Genomic DNA, 16,970 nt, shown 5'->3' with positions numbered 1-16,970 from the left:
AAAAAACAAATGTTATAAAATAATAAAGGCTAGTATTTACACCACACACGTTATGTGACTAACTGCAGTTATAATACCACAATATTCAAGTGTGTGTGTGTGTGTGTGTGTGTGTGTGTGTGTGTGTGTGTGTGTGTGTGTGTGTGTGTGTGTGTGTGTGTGTGTGTGTGTGTGTGTGTGTGTGTGTGTGTGTGTGTGTGTGTGTGTGTGTGTGTGTGTGTGTGTGTGTGTGTGTGTGTGTGTGTGTGTGTGTGTGTGTGTGTGTGTGTGTGTGTGTGTGTGTGTGTGTGTGTCAGTCCACTCAGTACAGCATGGATCACTTCAGTGGGACTCATAACTGGTTTGCTTGCTCTCACGCCCGACCCACATACTGCAACGTCTGCAGGGAGGCTCTCGGGGGGGTCACCTCCACCGGCCTGTCCTGTGAAGGTAACATGCACGTGCACACACACACACACACACACACACACACACACACACACACACACACACACACATACACACACACACACTGGATTGGAGGTCTCCTGTGGGAAACACTTATCTACAGTTTTGAACATTTTCTGACATTTATGAGACCAAACAGAATTGTGTGTTTGTTTGTGTGTGTGTGTGTGTGTGTTTGTTGTGTGTGTGTTGTGTGTGGGTGTCAGTCTGTAAGTTCAAGGCCCATAAACGCTGTGCAGTCAGAGCCACTAATAACTGTAAGTGGACGACGCTGGCTTCCATCGGGAAGGACATCATCGAGGACGAGGACGGGGTGAGACCACACACACACACACACACACACACACACTCACTCACTCACTCACTCACTCACTCACACAACAAACACATACACACTCATACACTCACAAGCACACACACACACACACACACATGCACACACACACACACACACACCATGTATACATCACTTCAGGGGACATTACATTGACTTACATAGATTTCCTGGAGACTTATCCTAACCTTAACCATAACCAACACATGCCTAACCCTAATGCTTACCCTTAACCTTACCATAACCCTTAACCTAACTCTTAACCTAACCCTAACTCTTACCCTAATCCTTACCAAGTCTTCACCCTAAAATTAATGATTCCCCTCATGGGGACCTCCAATTTGTCCCCATAAGGTAGGCGATTCCCCACACGTGACTGTGTAAACAGATTTAGGTCCTCACAAGTATAGTAATGCTAGGCCACACACACTCTCACACTCTCACACACACACACACACACACACAACACACACACACACACACACACACACACACACACACACACACACACACACACACACTCACTCACACACCCCTTCCTCCCCAGGTCTCCATGCCTCACCAGTGGTTGGAGGGAAACCTCTCTGTGTCGGCGAAGTGTTCGGTCTGTGAGAAAACGTGCGGCAGCGTCCTGAGGCTGCAGGACCTGAAGTGTCTGTGGTGCAAAGCTATGGTGAGTCAGAGTTACGAGTCAGCGTTACGAGTCAGCGTTACGAGTCAGCGTTACGAGTCAGAGTTACGAGTCAGCGTTACGAGTTACGGGTTACGAGTTACGAGTTACGAGTCAGCGTTACGAGTTACGAGTCAGAGTTACGAGTCAGAGTTACGAGTCAGCGTTACGAGTTACGAGTCAGCGTTACGAGTCAGCGTTACGAGTCAGCGTTACGAGTCAGAGTTACGAGTCAGCGTTACGAGTTACGGGTTACGAGTTACGAGTCAGAGTTACGAGTCAGAGTTACGAGTTATGAGTCAGAGTTACGAGTCAGAGTTACGAGTCAGAGTTACGAGTCAGCGTTACGAGTCAGAGTTACGAGTTATGAGTTACGAGTCAGAGTTACGAGTCAGAGTTACGAGTCAGAGTTACGAGTCACGAGTCAGAGTTACGAGTCAGTTACGAGTTATGAGTTACGAGTCAGAGTTACGAGTCAGAGTTACGAGTTATGAGTTACGAGTCAGAGTTACGAGTCAGAGTTACGAGTCAGAGTTAGAGTTACGAGCCAGAGTTACGAGTCAGAGTTACGAGTCAGAGTTATGAGTTACGAGTTACGAGTCAGAGCTACGAGTCAGAGTTACGAGACAGAGTTACGAGTTAGAGTTACGAGTCAGAGTTAGAGTTACGAGTCAGAGTTACGAGTCAGAGTTAGAGTTACGAGTCAGAGTTACGAGTCAGAGTTACGAGACAGATTTACGAGTCAGAGTTACGAGTCAGAGTTACGAGTCAGAGTTATGAGTTACGAGTCAGTAGGGGTGTAACGGTTCACAAACATTTCGGTTCGGTACGTACCTCGGTTTTTTGGTCACGGTTCGGTACGTTTTCGGTACAGCAGAATTTTTTTTCACAAAACAAAACATATATATATATTTTTTATTATTATGAAACTGTGAATAATGTATTCACTCAAATAAATACAAAATATAATAAAATAAACATTAAGGTGCAGCATTTCGATGAACTGAAATAATCTGTATCTGAACTGAACTGTTCCTAAGCAGCCAGTTTGACATTAGGACTTGCTTGTCATTGTATTTTCATGTTTCTTTAAGAAAGATGAACTTGTCCACATTGCTTGCTGAAAGGGCAGATCTGCTGGCTCTAACAATGTCTCTGTGAAGAACACCCTCTCTAGGGACAGAGGTAGCAGATCTGCTGGCTCTAACAATGTCTCTGTGGAGAACACCCTCTCTAGGGACAGAGGTAGCAGATCTGCTGGCTCTAACAATGTCTCTGTGGAGAACACCCTCTCTAGAGACAGAGGTAGCAGATCTGCTGGCTCTAACAATGTCTCTGTGGAGAACACCCTCTCTAGAGACAGAGGTAGCAGATCTGCTGGCTCTAACAATGTCTCTGTGGAGAACACCCTCTCTAGGGACAGAGGTAGCAGATCTGCTGGCTCTAACAATGTCTCTGTGGAGAACACCCTCTCTAGTCTAGGGACAGAGGTAGCACAGCCAGGTAGCGCTTTGCTAACATGGCAACATAAGGATACTTGGCGTTTGTAATAGCTTTGTCTCGGTCTGAACTCTCTGCGAGTGGTGGAGGCTTACATGCTAGCGGGAGTTGGGTTTGCACTTCAGTCTTTTGGTACCGGTGATATTCACGTTCGGGTGATGCCTTTTCAAATGAGTGCAAGTTTGATGTATTGCCAGCCGCGTAACCAATGTTAGTTGAACAATGCCGACAAACAGCTTTGGTTCGGTCCACCTGTCTTTGCCCGTCATCCTTGTTCGTAACTGCGAAACCAAAATGTTCCCAAACCGGAGACTTCAATGATGCTGGAGGATTTTCAGCTCAACTTGATCTGCGTTCGCCATTTCCACAGTTCCTCAAATTACTGACTATATTTGAACGCATCCCTGTGACCAGCTCTCATAGTATGCCTCTCCTCCAATTAAATGACTTGCTCGCTCTATGACGCGTTGAACCCAATGTGAGCAAATTACTCTGAACGCTGCGACGCAGCACCTGAGATTACTTCCAACAAGTTGTTCACGTTCTCAATTTTTTACGTTTAACGTTATATTCGTTCGGTACACTTCAGTGCACACGAGTACCGAACCGAAGGGCCCGTACCGAATAATTTCGGTACGTGTACCGTATAATTTCGGTACGTGTACCGTTACACCCCTACGAGTCAGAGTTATGAGTTACGAGTCAGTGTTATGAGTTACGAGTCAAAGTTATGAGTTACGAGTCAGAGTTATGACTTACGAGTCAGAGTTACGAGTCAGAGTTACGAGTCAGAGTTATGACTTACGAGTCAGAGTTACGAGTCAGAGTTATGAGTTACGAGTCAGTTATGACTTACGAGTCAGAGTTACGAGTCAGAGTTATGACTTACGAGTCAGAGTTACGAGTCAGAGTTACGAGTACGAGTTATGAGTCAGAGATATGAGTCAGAGTTATGAGTTACGAGTCAGAGTTACGAGTACGAGTTATGAGTCAGAGTCAGGGTTATGAGTTACGAGTCAGTGTTATGAGTCAGTTATCACGCATCCCGTATACTGGTTCAGCCAGTGTTGAACTCTGTCCAAAGCATTTGAGAGACAGGATGAGATCGTTTCAGTGTTTTTCCCCTGTACAAAGATGACTGCATCATCGGCTTACATTTGCACATTCAACTCAGGACATACATTAGGCAAGTCATTAATGTACAGAGAAAACAGTAATGGTCCAAGAATGGAACCTTGTGGAACCCCAACAGGGTGCACAAGGGAGGGTAAAAGAGCCTTCTTTCCACCTTTCTTAAGCTCTTTTCTGTTCTTTGGTTTTAGCGCCTGGCCGACGCGCTCACACATCACTCAGACATATTGTTTGTTTTTGGTACATTTATTTCCATGTTATCGTTTTCATTTATTCACTGTTCGTTCTCTTCTTCAAACACAAATGAAGGTATCTTACCAGACGAGGTTGAAACAGTTTCGTCACTTAAATAAACAAATCTTATCTTCTCTGCAGTGCAGCGGTCAAAATACCGTGTGGCTTCACAACCAAACTAGAACCCAGAGTATAATCAGCAGGACTCTTTTAACCAGCTGAGGCCATCGCAGCACCAATCAGTCGCTCCGCCCAGCCGTGGCTGCAGATCACGATCAAATGACACCAATCAATTATACTCCATTACATACATTAAATGATTAAATAATCAAAATAATAAATCAACGTTTTGGCTCCTACAGAGGGGGATTTGGCTCCGTGGACAAAAACACACTGTTTTCTGTTCGATAAGTAGGACTTGAGCCAATGTATAGAAACTCCAGAGAAATTGAAATACATCAGCTTTGTAAGGAGCACTTGGTGGTCGACAGCGTCAAAAGCCTTCCTGTGATCAAGGAAGACAGCACCTACATATGGGCTCGTCTCCAACATACATTGAACCTTTTCCACAAAGACACAGTTAGCTGTCTCAGTGGAGTGGTGAGCATGGAAACCAAACTGCATTGGGTGGATTGGAGCGAAGCCTTTGTCTAAGTGTTTGGTGATTAGTTTTGATCCCTATTTCTCAGCTACCTTAGAGACACAGGGGAGGATGCTGGTTGGTCTGTAGTTGGACATCATTGCCTTATCCCCAGATTTAAAGATCGTGTCACCGTGGCCACCTTCCACGATGATGGAACTTCCGTCGTGCTGATCGATTGATTTACTAGCATACTAATTGGTTTTATTAGACCGTCGATATGTGTTTTTATAAAGTTGGTATCTAAATCATCTGCATCCCTCGCCTTAGAACCTCTTAATCCTGAGATGATATGTTTTACCTCCACCTCTATGATTTCCTCCAGCTCAAAAACGGGGTGTGTATCCACAGTCGGGCTGGGGGAGACCTCAGATGGCGGGAAGAGCTTTGTGATGTCCAGAGCACTATTTATGAACTACTCATTAGAGAGCTGGCCCACACGGCCGGGTCTCTCATCATGTTCCTGTTTCCTGTTTACCGTTACCTTTCCCTTCAATTATATTAATGAAGAAGTTCGCTTTGGCCTGTCTTAGTGTTTGAGTTACCTTGGTTACTAGCATGAGTGAGTCAGCAGTTTGTGTCCTGCAGGTGCATGCTGTTTGTAAGGATCAGCTGTCCTCTAAATGTCCTCTGGGTCAGTGCAAGGTGTCCGTCATCCCCCCCACAGCACTCAACAGCATCGACTCTGACGGTGAGACACTCACACACTCACTCACTCACACACACACACACACACACACACACACACACACACACACACACACACACACACACACACACACACTCTCTCTCTCTCTCTCTCTCTCTCTCTCTCTCTCTCTCTCTCTCTCTCTCTCTCTCTCTCTCTCTCTCTCTCACACTCACACACACATTTTTTTACTTTCCCATGCTGCTCATCACATTACTGCGCCTGTTAGCACGTTAGCATGTTATCCTGGCTGTCTTTGGGGTGGTTCCCTTCAGCATCACATGCTAGTGAAGGGTAGCTAACTGTGTTTGTGTCTGTGTGTGTGTTTTGTGTGTGTCAGGGTTCTGGAAGGCCTCCTGCCCCCCCTCCTGCACCAGTCCTCTGCTGGTCTTTGTGAACTCTAAGAGTGGACACAACCAGGGGGTGAAGTTCCTGCGACGCTTCAAACAGCTGCTGAACCCGGCACAAGTGTTCGACCTGATGAACGGGGGGCCACACCTGGGGTACACACACACACACACACACACACACACACACACACACACACACACACACACACACCATGGCATGTTACAGCAGGAAATTAATATTACATGAAAGGTGTGTGTGTGTGTGTGTGTGTGTGTGTGTGTGTGTGTGTGTGTGTGTGTGTGTGTGTGTGTGTGTGTGTGTGTGTGTGTGTGTGTGTGTGTGTGTGTGTGTGTGTGTGTGTGTGTGTGTGTGTGTGTGTGTGTGTGTGTGTGTGTGTGTGTGTGTGTGTGTGTGTGTGTGTGTGTGTGTGTGTGTGTGTGTGTGTGTGTGTGTGTGTGTGTGTGTGTGTGTGTGTGTGTGTGTGTGTGTGTGTGTGTGTGTGTGTGTGTGTGTGTGTGTGTGTGTGTGTGTGTGTGTGTCAGGCTGCGTCTGTTCCAGAAGTTTGACACGTTCAGGACCTTGGTGTGTGGAGGAGACGGCAGCGTCGGCTGGGTTCTGTCCGACATCGACGCTCTGACGCTGCACAAACAGGTACGACTCATTCCCCTGCTGACGCTGCACAAACAGGTACGACTCATTCTCCTGCTGACGCTGCACAAACAGGTACGACTCATTCTCCCGCTGACGCTGCACAAACAGGTACGACTCATTCTCCCGCTGACGCTGCACAAACAGGTACGACTCATTCTCCTGCTGACGCTGCACAAACAGGTACGACTCATTCTCCTGCTGACGCTGCACAAACAGGTACGACTCATTCTCCTGCTGACGCTGCACAAACAGGTACGACTCATTCCCCTGCTGACTGTAGCGAACCCAGGGTCAAAGCTCCTCATCGGCAGCTACATGTTAGCATGTTAGCAGAGCTCTGATCAGCCAAACTTCTTTCAGAAAACAAGCCATCAGAAGACAGTCCTGACATAGCATGACTCAGCATTTTACTCACCATATGTTGTTTTGTTGCAGTGTCAGCTGGGGGTTCTTCCTCTGGGGACCGGGAACGATCTGGCCCGGGTGCTGGGCTGGGGGTCAGCCTGCGACGACGACACACAACTGCCTCAGATCCTGGAGAAACTGGAGAGGGCCAGCACCAAGATGTTAGACAGGTAACATGTGAGACAGGTGACATGTGAGACATGTCACCTGTGAGACAGGTGACATGTGAGACAGGTGAGACAGGTGACATGTGAGACAGGTGACATGTGAGACAGGTGACATGTGAGACATGTGAGACAGGTGACATGTGAGACAGGTCACATGTGAGACAGGTCACATGTGAGACAGGTCACATGTGAGACAGGTGAGACAGGTGACATGTGAGACAGGTAAAATGTGAGACGTGAGACAGGTGACATGTGAGACAGGTGACATGTGAGACAGGTGACATGTGACATGTGAGACAGGTGACATGTGAGACAGGTGACATGTGAGACAGGTGACATGTGAGACAGGTGACATGTGAGACAGGTGACATGTGAGACAGGTAACATGTGAGACAGGTAACAGGTTAGGCAGGTGACATGTGAGACAGGTGAGATGTGAGGCAGGTGACATGTGAGACAGGTGACATGTGAGACAGGTGAGACAGGTGACAGGTGAGACAGGTGACATGTGAGACAGGTGGCATGTGAGACAGGTAACATGTGAGACAGGTGACATGTGAGACAGGTAACATGTGAGACAGGTGACAGGTGAGATGAGACAGGTGAGACAGGTGACATGTGAGACAGGTGACATGTGAGACAGGTAACATGTGAGACAGGTGACAGGTGAGATGAGACAGGTGAGACAGGTAACATGTGAGACAGGTAACATGTGAGACAGGTGACATGTGAGACATGTGAGACAGGTGACATGTGAGACAGGTGACATGTGAGACAGGTGACAGGTGAGACAGGTGACATGTCAGACAGGTGACAGGTGAGACAGGTAGCATGTGAGACAGGTGACATGTGAGACAGGTGACATGTGAGACAGGTGAGACAGGTGACATGTGAGACAGGTGACATGTGAGGCAGGTGACATGTGAGACAGGTGACATGTGAGACAGGTGAGGCAGATGACATGTGAGACAGGTGACATGTGAGACAGGTGACATGTGAGACAGGTGACATGTTCGGCAGGTGACATTTGAGACAGGTGACATGTGAGACAGGTGAGACATGTGACATGTGAGTCAGGTGACATGTGAGACAGGTGACATGTGAGGCAGGTGACATGTGAGACAGGAGACATGTGAGACAGGTGACCGGTGAGACAGGTGACCGGTGAGACAGGTGAGACAGGTGACATGTGAGACAGGTAACATTTGAGATGTGAGACAGGTGAGACAGGTAACATGTGAGACAGGTGACAGGTGATACAGGTGACATATGAGGCAGGTGACATGTGAGACAGGTGACATGTGAGACAGGTGACATGTGAGACAGGTGACATGTGAGACAGGTGACATGTGTGACAGGTGAGACAGGTAACATGTGAAACAGGTGACATGTGAGACAGGTAACATGTGAGACATGTGAGACAGGTAATATGTGAGACAGGTAACATGTGAGACAGGTGAGACAGGTAACATGTGAGACAGGTGACATGGGATACAGGTAACATGTTAGACAGGTAACAGGTGAGACAGGTTAGGCAGGTGACATGTGAGACAGGTGAGACATGTGACATGTGAGACATGTGAGACAGGTGACATGTGAGGCATGTGAGACAGGTGACATGTGAGACAGGTGAGACAGGTGATAGGTGAGACAGGTGACATGTGAGATAGGTGACAGCTGAGACAGGTGACATGTGAGACAGGTGAGACAGGTGACAGGTGAGACAGGTGACATGTGAGACAGGTGACAGGTGAGACAGGTGACATGTGAGACATGTGAGACAGGTGAGACATGTGAGACAGGTGACAGGTAACATGTGAGGCAGGTGACATGTGAGACATGTGAGACAGGTGACATGTGAGACAGGTGACATTTGAGACCGGTGACATGTGAGAGGTGAGGCAGGTGACATGTGAGACAGGTGAGACAGGTGACATGTGAGGCAGGTGACATGTGAGGCAGGTGACATGTGAGGCAGGTGACATGTGAGACAGATGAGACAGGTGACATGTGAGGCAGGTGAGGCAGGTGACATGTGAGGCAGGTGACATGTGAGACAGATGAGACAGGTGACATGTGAGACAGGTGAGACAGGTGACATGTGAGACAGGTGACAGGTGAGACAGGTAACATGTGAGACAGGTGAGACAGGTGACATGTGAGACAGGTGACATGTGATACAGGTGACAGGTGACATGTGAGACAGGTAACATGTGAGACAGGTGACATGTGAGACAGGTGAGATGTGAGACAGGTGACATGTGAGACAGGTGACATGTGAGACAGGTGACATGTGAGACAGGTGACATGTGAGACAGGTAACATGTGAGACAGGTGACAGTTGAGACAGGTGACATGTGAGACAGGTAACATGTGAGACAGGTGACATGTGATACAGGTGACATGTGAGACAGGTAACATGTGAGACAGGTGACATGTGAGACAGGTGACATGCGAGACAGGTAACATGTGAGACAGGTGACAGGTGAAACAGGTGACAGGCGAGACAGGTGACATGTGAGACAGGTGACAGGTGAGACAGGTGACAGTTGAGACATGTGACATGTGAGACAGGTGACATGTGAGACAGGTGACATGTGAGACAGGTGACATGTGAGACAGGTGACAGGTGAGACAGGTGACTTGTGAGACAGGTGACATGTGAGACAGGTGAGGCAGGTGACAGGTGACATGTGAGACAGGTGACATGTGAGACAGGTGACATGTGAGACAGGTGAGGCAGGTGACAGGTGACATGTGAGACAGGTGACATGTGAGACAGGTGAGGCAGGTGACAGGTGACATGTGAGACAGGTGACATGTGAGACAGGTGACATGTGAGACAGGTGACATGTGAGACAGGTGACAGGTGACATGTGAGACAGGTAACTGTCTGTCTCTCCTGCAGGTGGAGTATTATGGTCTATGAGACCAAGTTTCCACGGCAATACTCGGCCTCCACAGAGGACTGCAGTGACGACTCAGAGGTAAACTGTGACATCACTTCCTGCTGTTATGTCAGAGGAAACCGTCACGTTAAAATGAAATGTATGACATGTTGTTCTCATAAATGATTAGATGTAGTTATGGAGTGTTCCCTGTGCCTCAGGTGCAGCAGATCCTCACCTGCGAGGACTCAGTGGCTGCTCACCTGACCAAGATCCTGACCTCAGACCAGCACTCTGTGGTCATCTCCTCTGCCAGGTACCTGTCTGTCTGTCTCTCTGTCTTTCTGTCTGTCTCTCTGTCTGTCTGTCTCTCTGTCTGTCTGTCTCTCTGTCTCTCTGTCTGTCTCTCTGTCTCTCTGTCTGTCTCTCTGTCTCTCTGTCTCTCTGTCTGCCTGTCTCTCTGTCTGTCTGTCTGTCTCTCTGTCTGTCTGTCTCTCTGTCTGTCTGTCTCTCTGTCTCTCTTTCTGTCTCTCTGTCTCTCTGTCTGTCTGTCTGTCTGTCTCTCTGTCTCTCTGTCTGCCTGTCTCTGTCTGTCTGTCTGTCTCTCTGTCTGTCTGTCTGACTGTCCGTCTCTCTGTCTGCCTGTCTCTCTGTCTGTCTGTCTGTCTGTCTGTCTGTCTGTCTGCATGTCTGTCTGTCTGTCTGTCTGTCTGTCTGTCTGTCTGTCTCTCTGTCTCTCTGTCTGTCTGTCTGTCTCTCTGTCTGTCTGTCTGTCTGTCTGTCTGTCTGTCTGTCTGTCTGTCTGTCTCTCTCTCTGTCTCTCTGTCTGTCTCTCTGTCTCTCTGTCTGTCTCTCTGTCTCTCTGTCTGTCTGTCTCTCTGTCTGTCTGTCTGTCTCTCTGTCTGTCTGTCTGTCTGTCTCTCTCTCTGTCTGTCTCTCTGCCTTTCTGTCTGTCTGCCTGTCTGTCTGTCTGCCTGTCTGTCTCTCTGCCTGCCTGCCTGCCTGCCTGCCTGCCTGCCTGCCTGCCTGCCTGTCTGTCTCTCTGCCTGTCTGTCTGTCTCTCTTTCTGTCTGTCTGCCTGTCTGTCTGTCTGCCTGTCTGTCTGCCTGTCTGTCTGCCTGTCTGTCTCTCTATAATGAGCTGTATGTGTCCTCAGGGTTCTGTGTGAGACGGTGAAGGACTTTGTGGCTCGGGTTGGTAAAGCTTACGAGAAAAACAAAGAAAGCTCAACTGAGTCCGAGGCCATGAGCAAGAAGGTATGTTATAGTTTATACCTCTACTGTTAGGGTTAGTAACCCTCTACTGTTAGGGTTAGTAACCCTCTACTGTTAGGGTTAGTAACCCTCTACTGTTAGGGTTAGTAACCCTCTACTGTTAGGGTTAGTAACCCTCTACTGTTGCATATTTATAAATATATAAACTACATTTATAAAACGGACAAGTCAAATCAAGCAATCTGATTGGTTCTTAGCCGTGATATACTGAGCGTATACCACGGGTAGAATTGTAAGTTACTTTTCACAACAAGTCAGTATCCCTCCGCGTCTGAGAAAAACAGTATACCGTTGGGCTGTAAAGATAACTGCCTGCAGTTTGCTTTTCAAACTGGAACAAGAAAGCAGCGGAGAAGTAACGGGGCAGAAACCCTCCTTGTTACGCAGCGCTCCAGACGTAGACATCAAACGGCGACACATATTCAGTGTGCAGTTCCTTTGGCTTTAGGGCAGGATATCTAGATACTCTCCAAGGTCTGACATCATGAAGTGTGCTACTTTTAAAGCAAGCAGCGATGTTTTCAAATCTGTAATCAAAAAGGTCCGCAAAAACACTATCGACCAATCAGATTGCTTGATTTGACTTGTCCTTTTATAAATATATTTACATTTCTTCCGTTACGAAACAAACTTACAAAGCATAAGATGGAAACATTTAAGATTAACTTGGACCTCCGGGGGGTCTCACTATGGAGGAGTGGACTGAGCAGTGCCTCTCCAGAGAGCACCTACAGGACGACATGCAGAGCTCCGTGAAGAGCAGGTAGACCAACTGGAAAGGACCTCCATTCAGAAGCTTTCTGATGGGGTCTTGAACCAAAGCAGAGAGATGATGAGCGTTAGTGGCCACAGGTGCAAAGCTCTCTCCAGAGCTGCTGGAAGCCCAATCTCAGGGACCGGAGAAAGTGGAGCAATATTCTGACCACGCCAAGCAACAGCCTAGAACAACCTCAACCTATCCAATGACCTCGTGAGCATGCTACTGATGCTGCACAGGTTTCAGTGGCTGCACAATAAACAGCAACAAACACATGAATGTGAATAAAGAGCCAGATAATGGATCAATGCTCTCTGTCTAATATGTTCGCTAGCTGTTAGTGTTGTTGCCTAGCAACCACCTCGCACTATGTTTCGTGCAGGAGGCAACGGAGGGACTATTTTATTTTGAACATCATTATTTACTAATACAAACTATTTAAATTAGTGTGTGTTTTTCTTTCATATTGCCACACGTGGTAACCGTTTAATAAAAGCAATAGCTCACTTCAGGCCGTGATATATGCTCAGTATATCACGTTGGTCGAACGCACTTATTGTAAGTCGCTTTGGATAAAAGCGTCAGCTAAATGCAATTTGATGTAATGTAATGTATATCACAGCTAAGGGGGTTGAACCACGCCCCCTAGAGGTGAGTCATGTTCCTGATGGAGGAGGAGATGAGTCATGTTCCTGATGGAGGAGATGAGTCATGTTCCTGATGCGATGAGTCATGTTCCTCTCATGTACTTCCTGTGATGTTATGTACTTCCTGTGATGTACTTCCTGTGGAGTCATGTTTCTGTTGTCAGTGTGTTGTGTTGAAGGAGAAGCTGGATTCGCTGCTGAAGACTCTGAGTGAGGAGTCGCAGGCGTCCCCCCCTCCCCATCCGGCCCCCCCCCCCCACCATCGCTGAGGAAGAGGAGGGAGATCTGCCTCCTCTTCATCATCTTCATCTTCATCATCCTCCTCCTCACTGCCCCCCGAAGACCAGCGCCGCCATCTTTAAACCCAGAGAGCAGCTGATGCTGAGAGCGAACAGCCTGAAGAAGGCCATCAGACAGGTCATCGAGCACACTGAGAGAGGTGAGACGGGTCCTCGAGCACACTGAGAGAGGTGAGACAGGTCCTAGAGCACACTGAGAGAGGTGAGACAGGTCCTAGAGCACACTGAGAGAGGTGAGACAGGTCCTAGAGCACACTGAGAGAGGTGAGACGGGTCCTAAAGCACACTGAGAGAGGTGAGACAGGTCCTAGAGCACACTGAGAGAGGTGAGACAGGTCCTAGAGCACACTGAGAGAGGTGAGACGGGTCCTCGAGCACACTGAGAGAGGTGAGACAGGTCCTAGAGCACACTGAGAGAGGTGAGACAGGTCCTAGAGCACACTGAGAGAGGTGAGACGGGTCCTAGAGCACACTGAGAGAGGTGAGACAGGTCCTAGAGCACACTGAGAGAGGTGAGACGGGTCCTCGAGCACACTGAGAGAGGTGAGACAGGTCCTAGAGCACACTGAGAGAGGTGAGACAGGTCCTAGAGCACACTGAGAGAGGTGAGACAGGTCCTAGAGCACACTGAGAGAGGTGAGACAGGTCCTAGAGCACACTGAGAGAGGTGAGACAGGTCCTAGAGCACACTGAGAGAGGTGAGACGGGTCCTCGAGCACACTGAGAGAGGTGAGACGGGTCCTCGAGCACACTGAGAGAGGTGAGAGACGGTCCTCGAGCACACTGAGAGAGGTGAGACAGGTCCTAGAGCACACTGAGAGAGGTGAGACGGGTCCTCGAGCACACTGAGAGAGGTGAGACAGGTCCTAGAGCACACTGAGAGAGGTGAGACGGGTCCTAAAGCACACTGAGAGAGGTGAGACGGGTCCTAAAGCACACTGAGAGAGGTGAGACGGGTCCTCGAGCACACTGAGAGAGGTGAGACAGGTCCTAGAGCACACTGAGAGGTGAGACGGGTCCTCGAGCACACTGAGAGAGGTGAGACGGGTCCTCGAGCACACTGAGAGAGGTGAGACGGGTCCTCGAGCACACTGAGAGAGGTGAGACGGGTCCTCGAGCACACTGAGAGAGGTGAGACAGGTCCGAGAGCACACTGAGAGAGGTGAGACGGGTCCTCGAGCACACTGAGAGAGGTGAGACAGATCCTAGAGCACACTGAGAGAGGTGAGACAGGTCCTAAAGCACACTGAGAGAGGTGAGACGGGTCCTCGAGCACACTGAGAGAGGTGAGACGGGTCCTAGAGCACACTGAGAGAGGTGAGACGGGTCCTCGAGCACACTGAGAGAGGTGAGACGGGTCCTAGAGCACACTGAGAGAGGTGAGACAGGTCCTCAAGCACACTGAGAGAGGTGAGACAGGTCCTAGAGCACACTGAGAGAGGTGAGACGGGTCCTCGAGCACACTGAGAGAGGTGAGACGGGTCCTCGAGCACACTGAGAGAGGTGAGACGGGTCCTAGAGCACACTGAGAGAGGTGAGACGGGTCCTCGAGCACACTGAGAGAGGTGAGACAGGTCCTAAAGCACACTGAGAGAGAGGTGAGACAGGTCCTAAAGCACACTGAGAGAGAGGTGAGACAGGTCCTAAAGCACACTGAGAGAGAGGTGAGACAGGTCCTCAAGCACACTGAGAGAGAGGTGAGACAGGTCCTCTAAAGCACACTGAGAGAGAGGTGAGACAGGTCCCTAAAGCACACTGAGAGAGAGGTGAGACAGGTCCTAAAGCACACTGAGAAGAGAGGTGAGACAGGTCCTAAAGCACACTGAGATAGAGGTGAGACAGGTCCTCAAGCACACTGAAAGAGAGGTGAGACAGGTCCTAAAGCACACTGAGAGAGAGGTGAGACAGGTCCTAAAGCACACTGAGAGAGAGGTGAGACAGGTCCTAAAGCACACTGAGAGAGAGGTGAGACAGGTCCTCAAGCACACTGAAAGAGAGGTGAGACAGGTCCTAAAGCACACTGAGAGAGAGGTGAGACAGGGTCCTAAAGCACACTGAGAGAGAGGTGAGATAGGTCCAATCACACGAGAGGAGAGGTGAGAGAGAGAGTGAGACAGGTCCTCAAGCACACTGAGAGAGAGGTGAGACAGGTCCTCAAGCACACTGAGAGAGAGGTGGAGACAGGTCCCTCAAGCACACTGAGAGAGAGGTGAGACAGGTCCTCAAGCACACTGAGAGAGAGGTGAGACAGGTCCTCAAGCACACTGAGAGAGAGGTGAGACAGGTCCTAAAGCACACTGAGAGAGAGGTGAGACAGGTCCTAAAGCACACTGAGAGAGAGGTGAGACAGGTCCTCAAGCACACTGAGAGAGAGGTGAGACAGGTCCTAAAGCACACTGAGAGAGAGGTGAGACAGGTCCTAAAGCACACTGAGAGAGAGGTGAGACAGGTCCTCAAGCACACTGAGAGAGAGTGAGACAGGTCCTCAAGCACACTGAGAAGAGAGGTGAGAACAGTCCTCAAGCACACTGAGAGAGAGGTGAGACAGGTCCTAAAGCACACTGGAGAGAGAAGGTGAGACGGTCCTAAGCACACTGAGAGAGAGGTGAGACAGGGTCCTAAAGCACACTGAGAGAGAGGTGAGACAGGTCCTCAAGCACACTGAGAGAGAGGTAGACAGGTCCTCAAGCACACTGAGAGAGAGAGGTAGACAGGTCCTCAAGCACCTGAGAGAGAGGTGAGACAGGTCCTCAAGCACACAGAGAGAGGTGAGACAGGTCCTCAAGCACACTGAGAGAGAGGTGAGACAGGTCCTCAAGCACACTGAGAGAGAGGTGAGACAGGTCCTCAAGCACACTGAGAGAGAGGTGAGACAGGTCCTCAAGCACACTGAGAGAGAGGTGAGACAGGTCCTCAAGCACACTGAGAGAGAGGTGAGACAGGTCCTCAAGCACACTGAGAGAGAGGTGAGACAGGTCCTCAAGCACACTGAGAGAGAGGTGAGACAGGTCCTAAAGCATGAAAGGTGGATTATTTACGATGATGTTTACTAACTGGTTTGTTGATGGTTCCCAGCGGTGGACGAGCAGAACGCTCAGACCCTGTTCTCTCTCGGGGGGGAGGGTCTCCTGGAGGAGGACGAGGAGGACAAGATGTCTCTGCAGTCGTCCTGCAGCGCCAAGAGGTCACACAAAGGTCAGTCCCACTGGCACTGATACTGGTACTGGTCCTAACAATTGTACTAGTCATGATACTGGTACTGGTCCTAACCCTGGTACTAGTACTGGTACTGGTCCTAATACTGGTACTGGTCCTAACACTGGTACTGGTTCTGGTACTGGTACAGCCAGGGGTGTAGTGCTGAACGCCGCTCCGGCACTTCACAAAGTGCAGTACCCTAAGGAGCCTTCTTTAGTTGAAAGCCCAGTGATGATCTGTTCATACTGATCATACAATAAAACCATAGAAAATAATATGATACAGTACTTCTGGGTTCTGAGTCATTCAAGCTCGGCCATGTGTGTGGCACAAGCTCATTCTGTGTGAGCGAGCGAGAGAGAGATAGAGAGAGAGCGCGCACCGGTACCAGGGATTGTTGTTGTTAGCATCTGGTTAGCTAGCTAACGGATATAAGATGCTGTTTCTACACCAAGGTGGAAGAGAGCTCTCACCTGTTAGACTGAGAGGCTCTGATAACTACAGCTCAGACTGAGAGGCTCTGATAGCTACAGCTCAGACTGAGAGGCTCTGATAACTACAGCTCAGACTGAGAGGCTCTGATAACTACAGCTCAGACTGAGAGGCTCTGATAACTACAGCTCAGACTGAGAGGCTCAGATAACTACAGCTCAGACTGAGAGGCTCTGATAACTACAGCTCAGACTGAG

General features: G+C 49.1%; 1 protein-coding gene across 1 annotated transcript; it reads left to right on the top strand.

Moving 5' to 3' along the window:
* Positions 1 to 296: 296 nt before the first annotated feature.
* LOC117532434 (diacylglycerol kinase delta-like) lies at positions 297 to 16,278 on the top strand (the record flags this gene model as incomplete). The annotated part of the gene is given in 13 exon segments (XM_034195767.1): positions 297 to 429; positions 654 to 760; positions 1,329 to 1,454; positions 5,545 to 5,647; positions 5,985 to 6,147; positions 6,538 to 6,646; positions 7,082 to 7,221; positions 10,127 to 10,205; positions 10,328 to 10,422; positions 11,263 to 11,362; positions 12,949 to 13,013; positions 13,015 to 13,223; positions 16,159 to 16,278. Coding segments are annotated over 13 exon segments (1,549 nt in total), but the record flags the coding sequence as incomplete, so codon positions are not given.
* Positions 16,279 to 16,970: the final 692 nt, after the last annotated feature.

The sequence above is a fragment of the Gymnodraco acuticeps genome, unplaced genomic scaffold (genome assembly GCF_902827175.1).
Source record: "Gymnodraco acuticeps unplaced genomic scaffold, fGymAcu1.1, whole genome shotgun sequence".
Taxonomy (NCBI): Eukaryota; Metazoa; Chordata; class Actinopteri; order Perciformes; family Bathydraconidae; genus Gymnodraco; species Gymnodraco acuticeps.
This window is presented reverse-complemented; position numbering and strand designations above follow the sequence as displayed.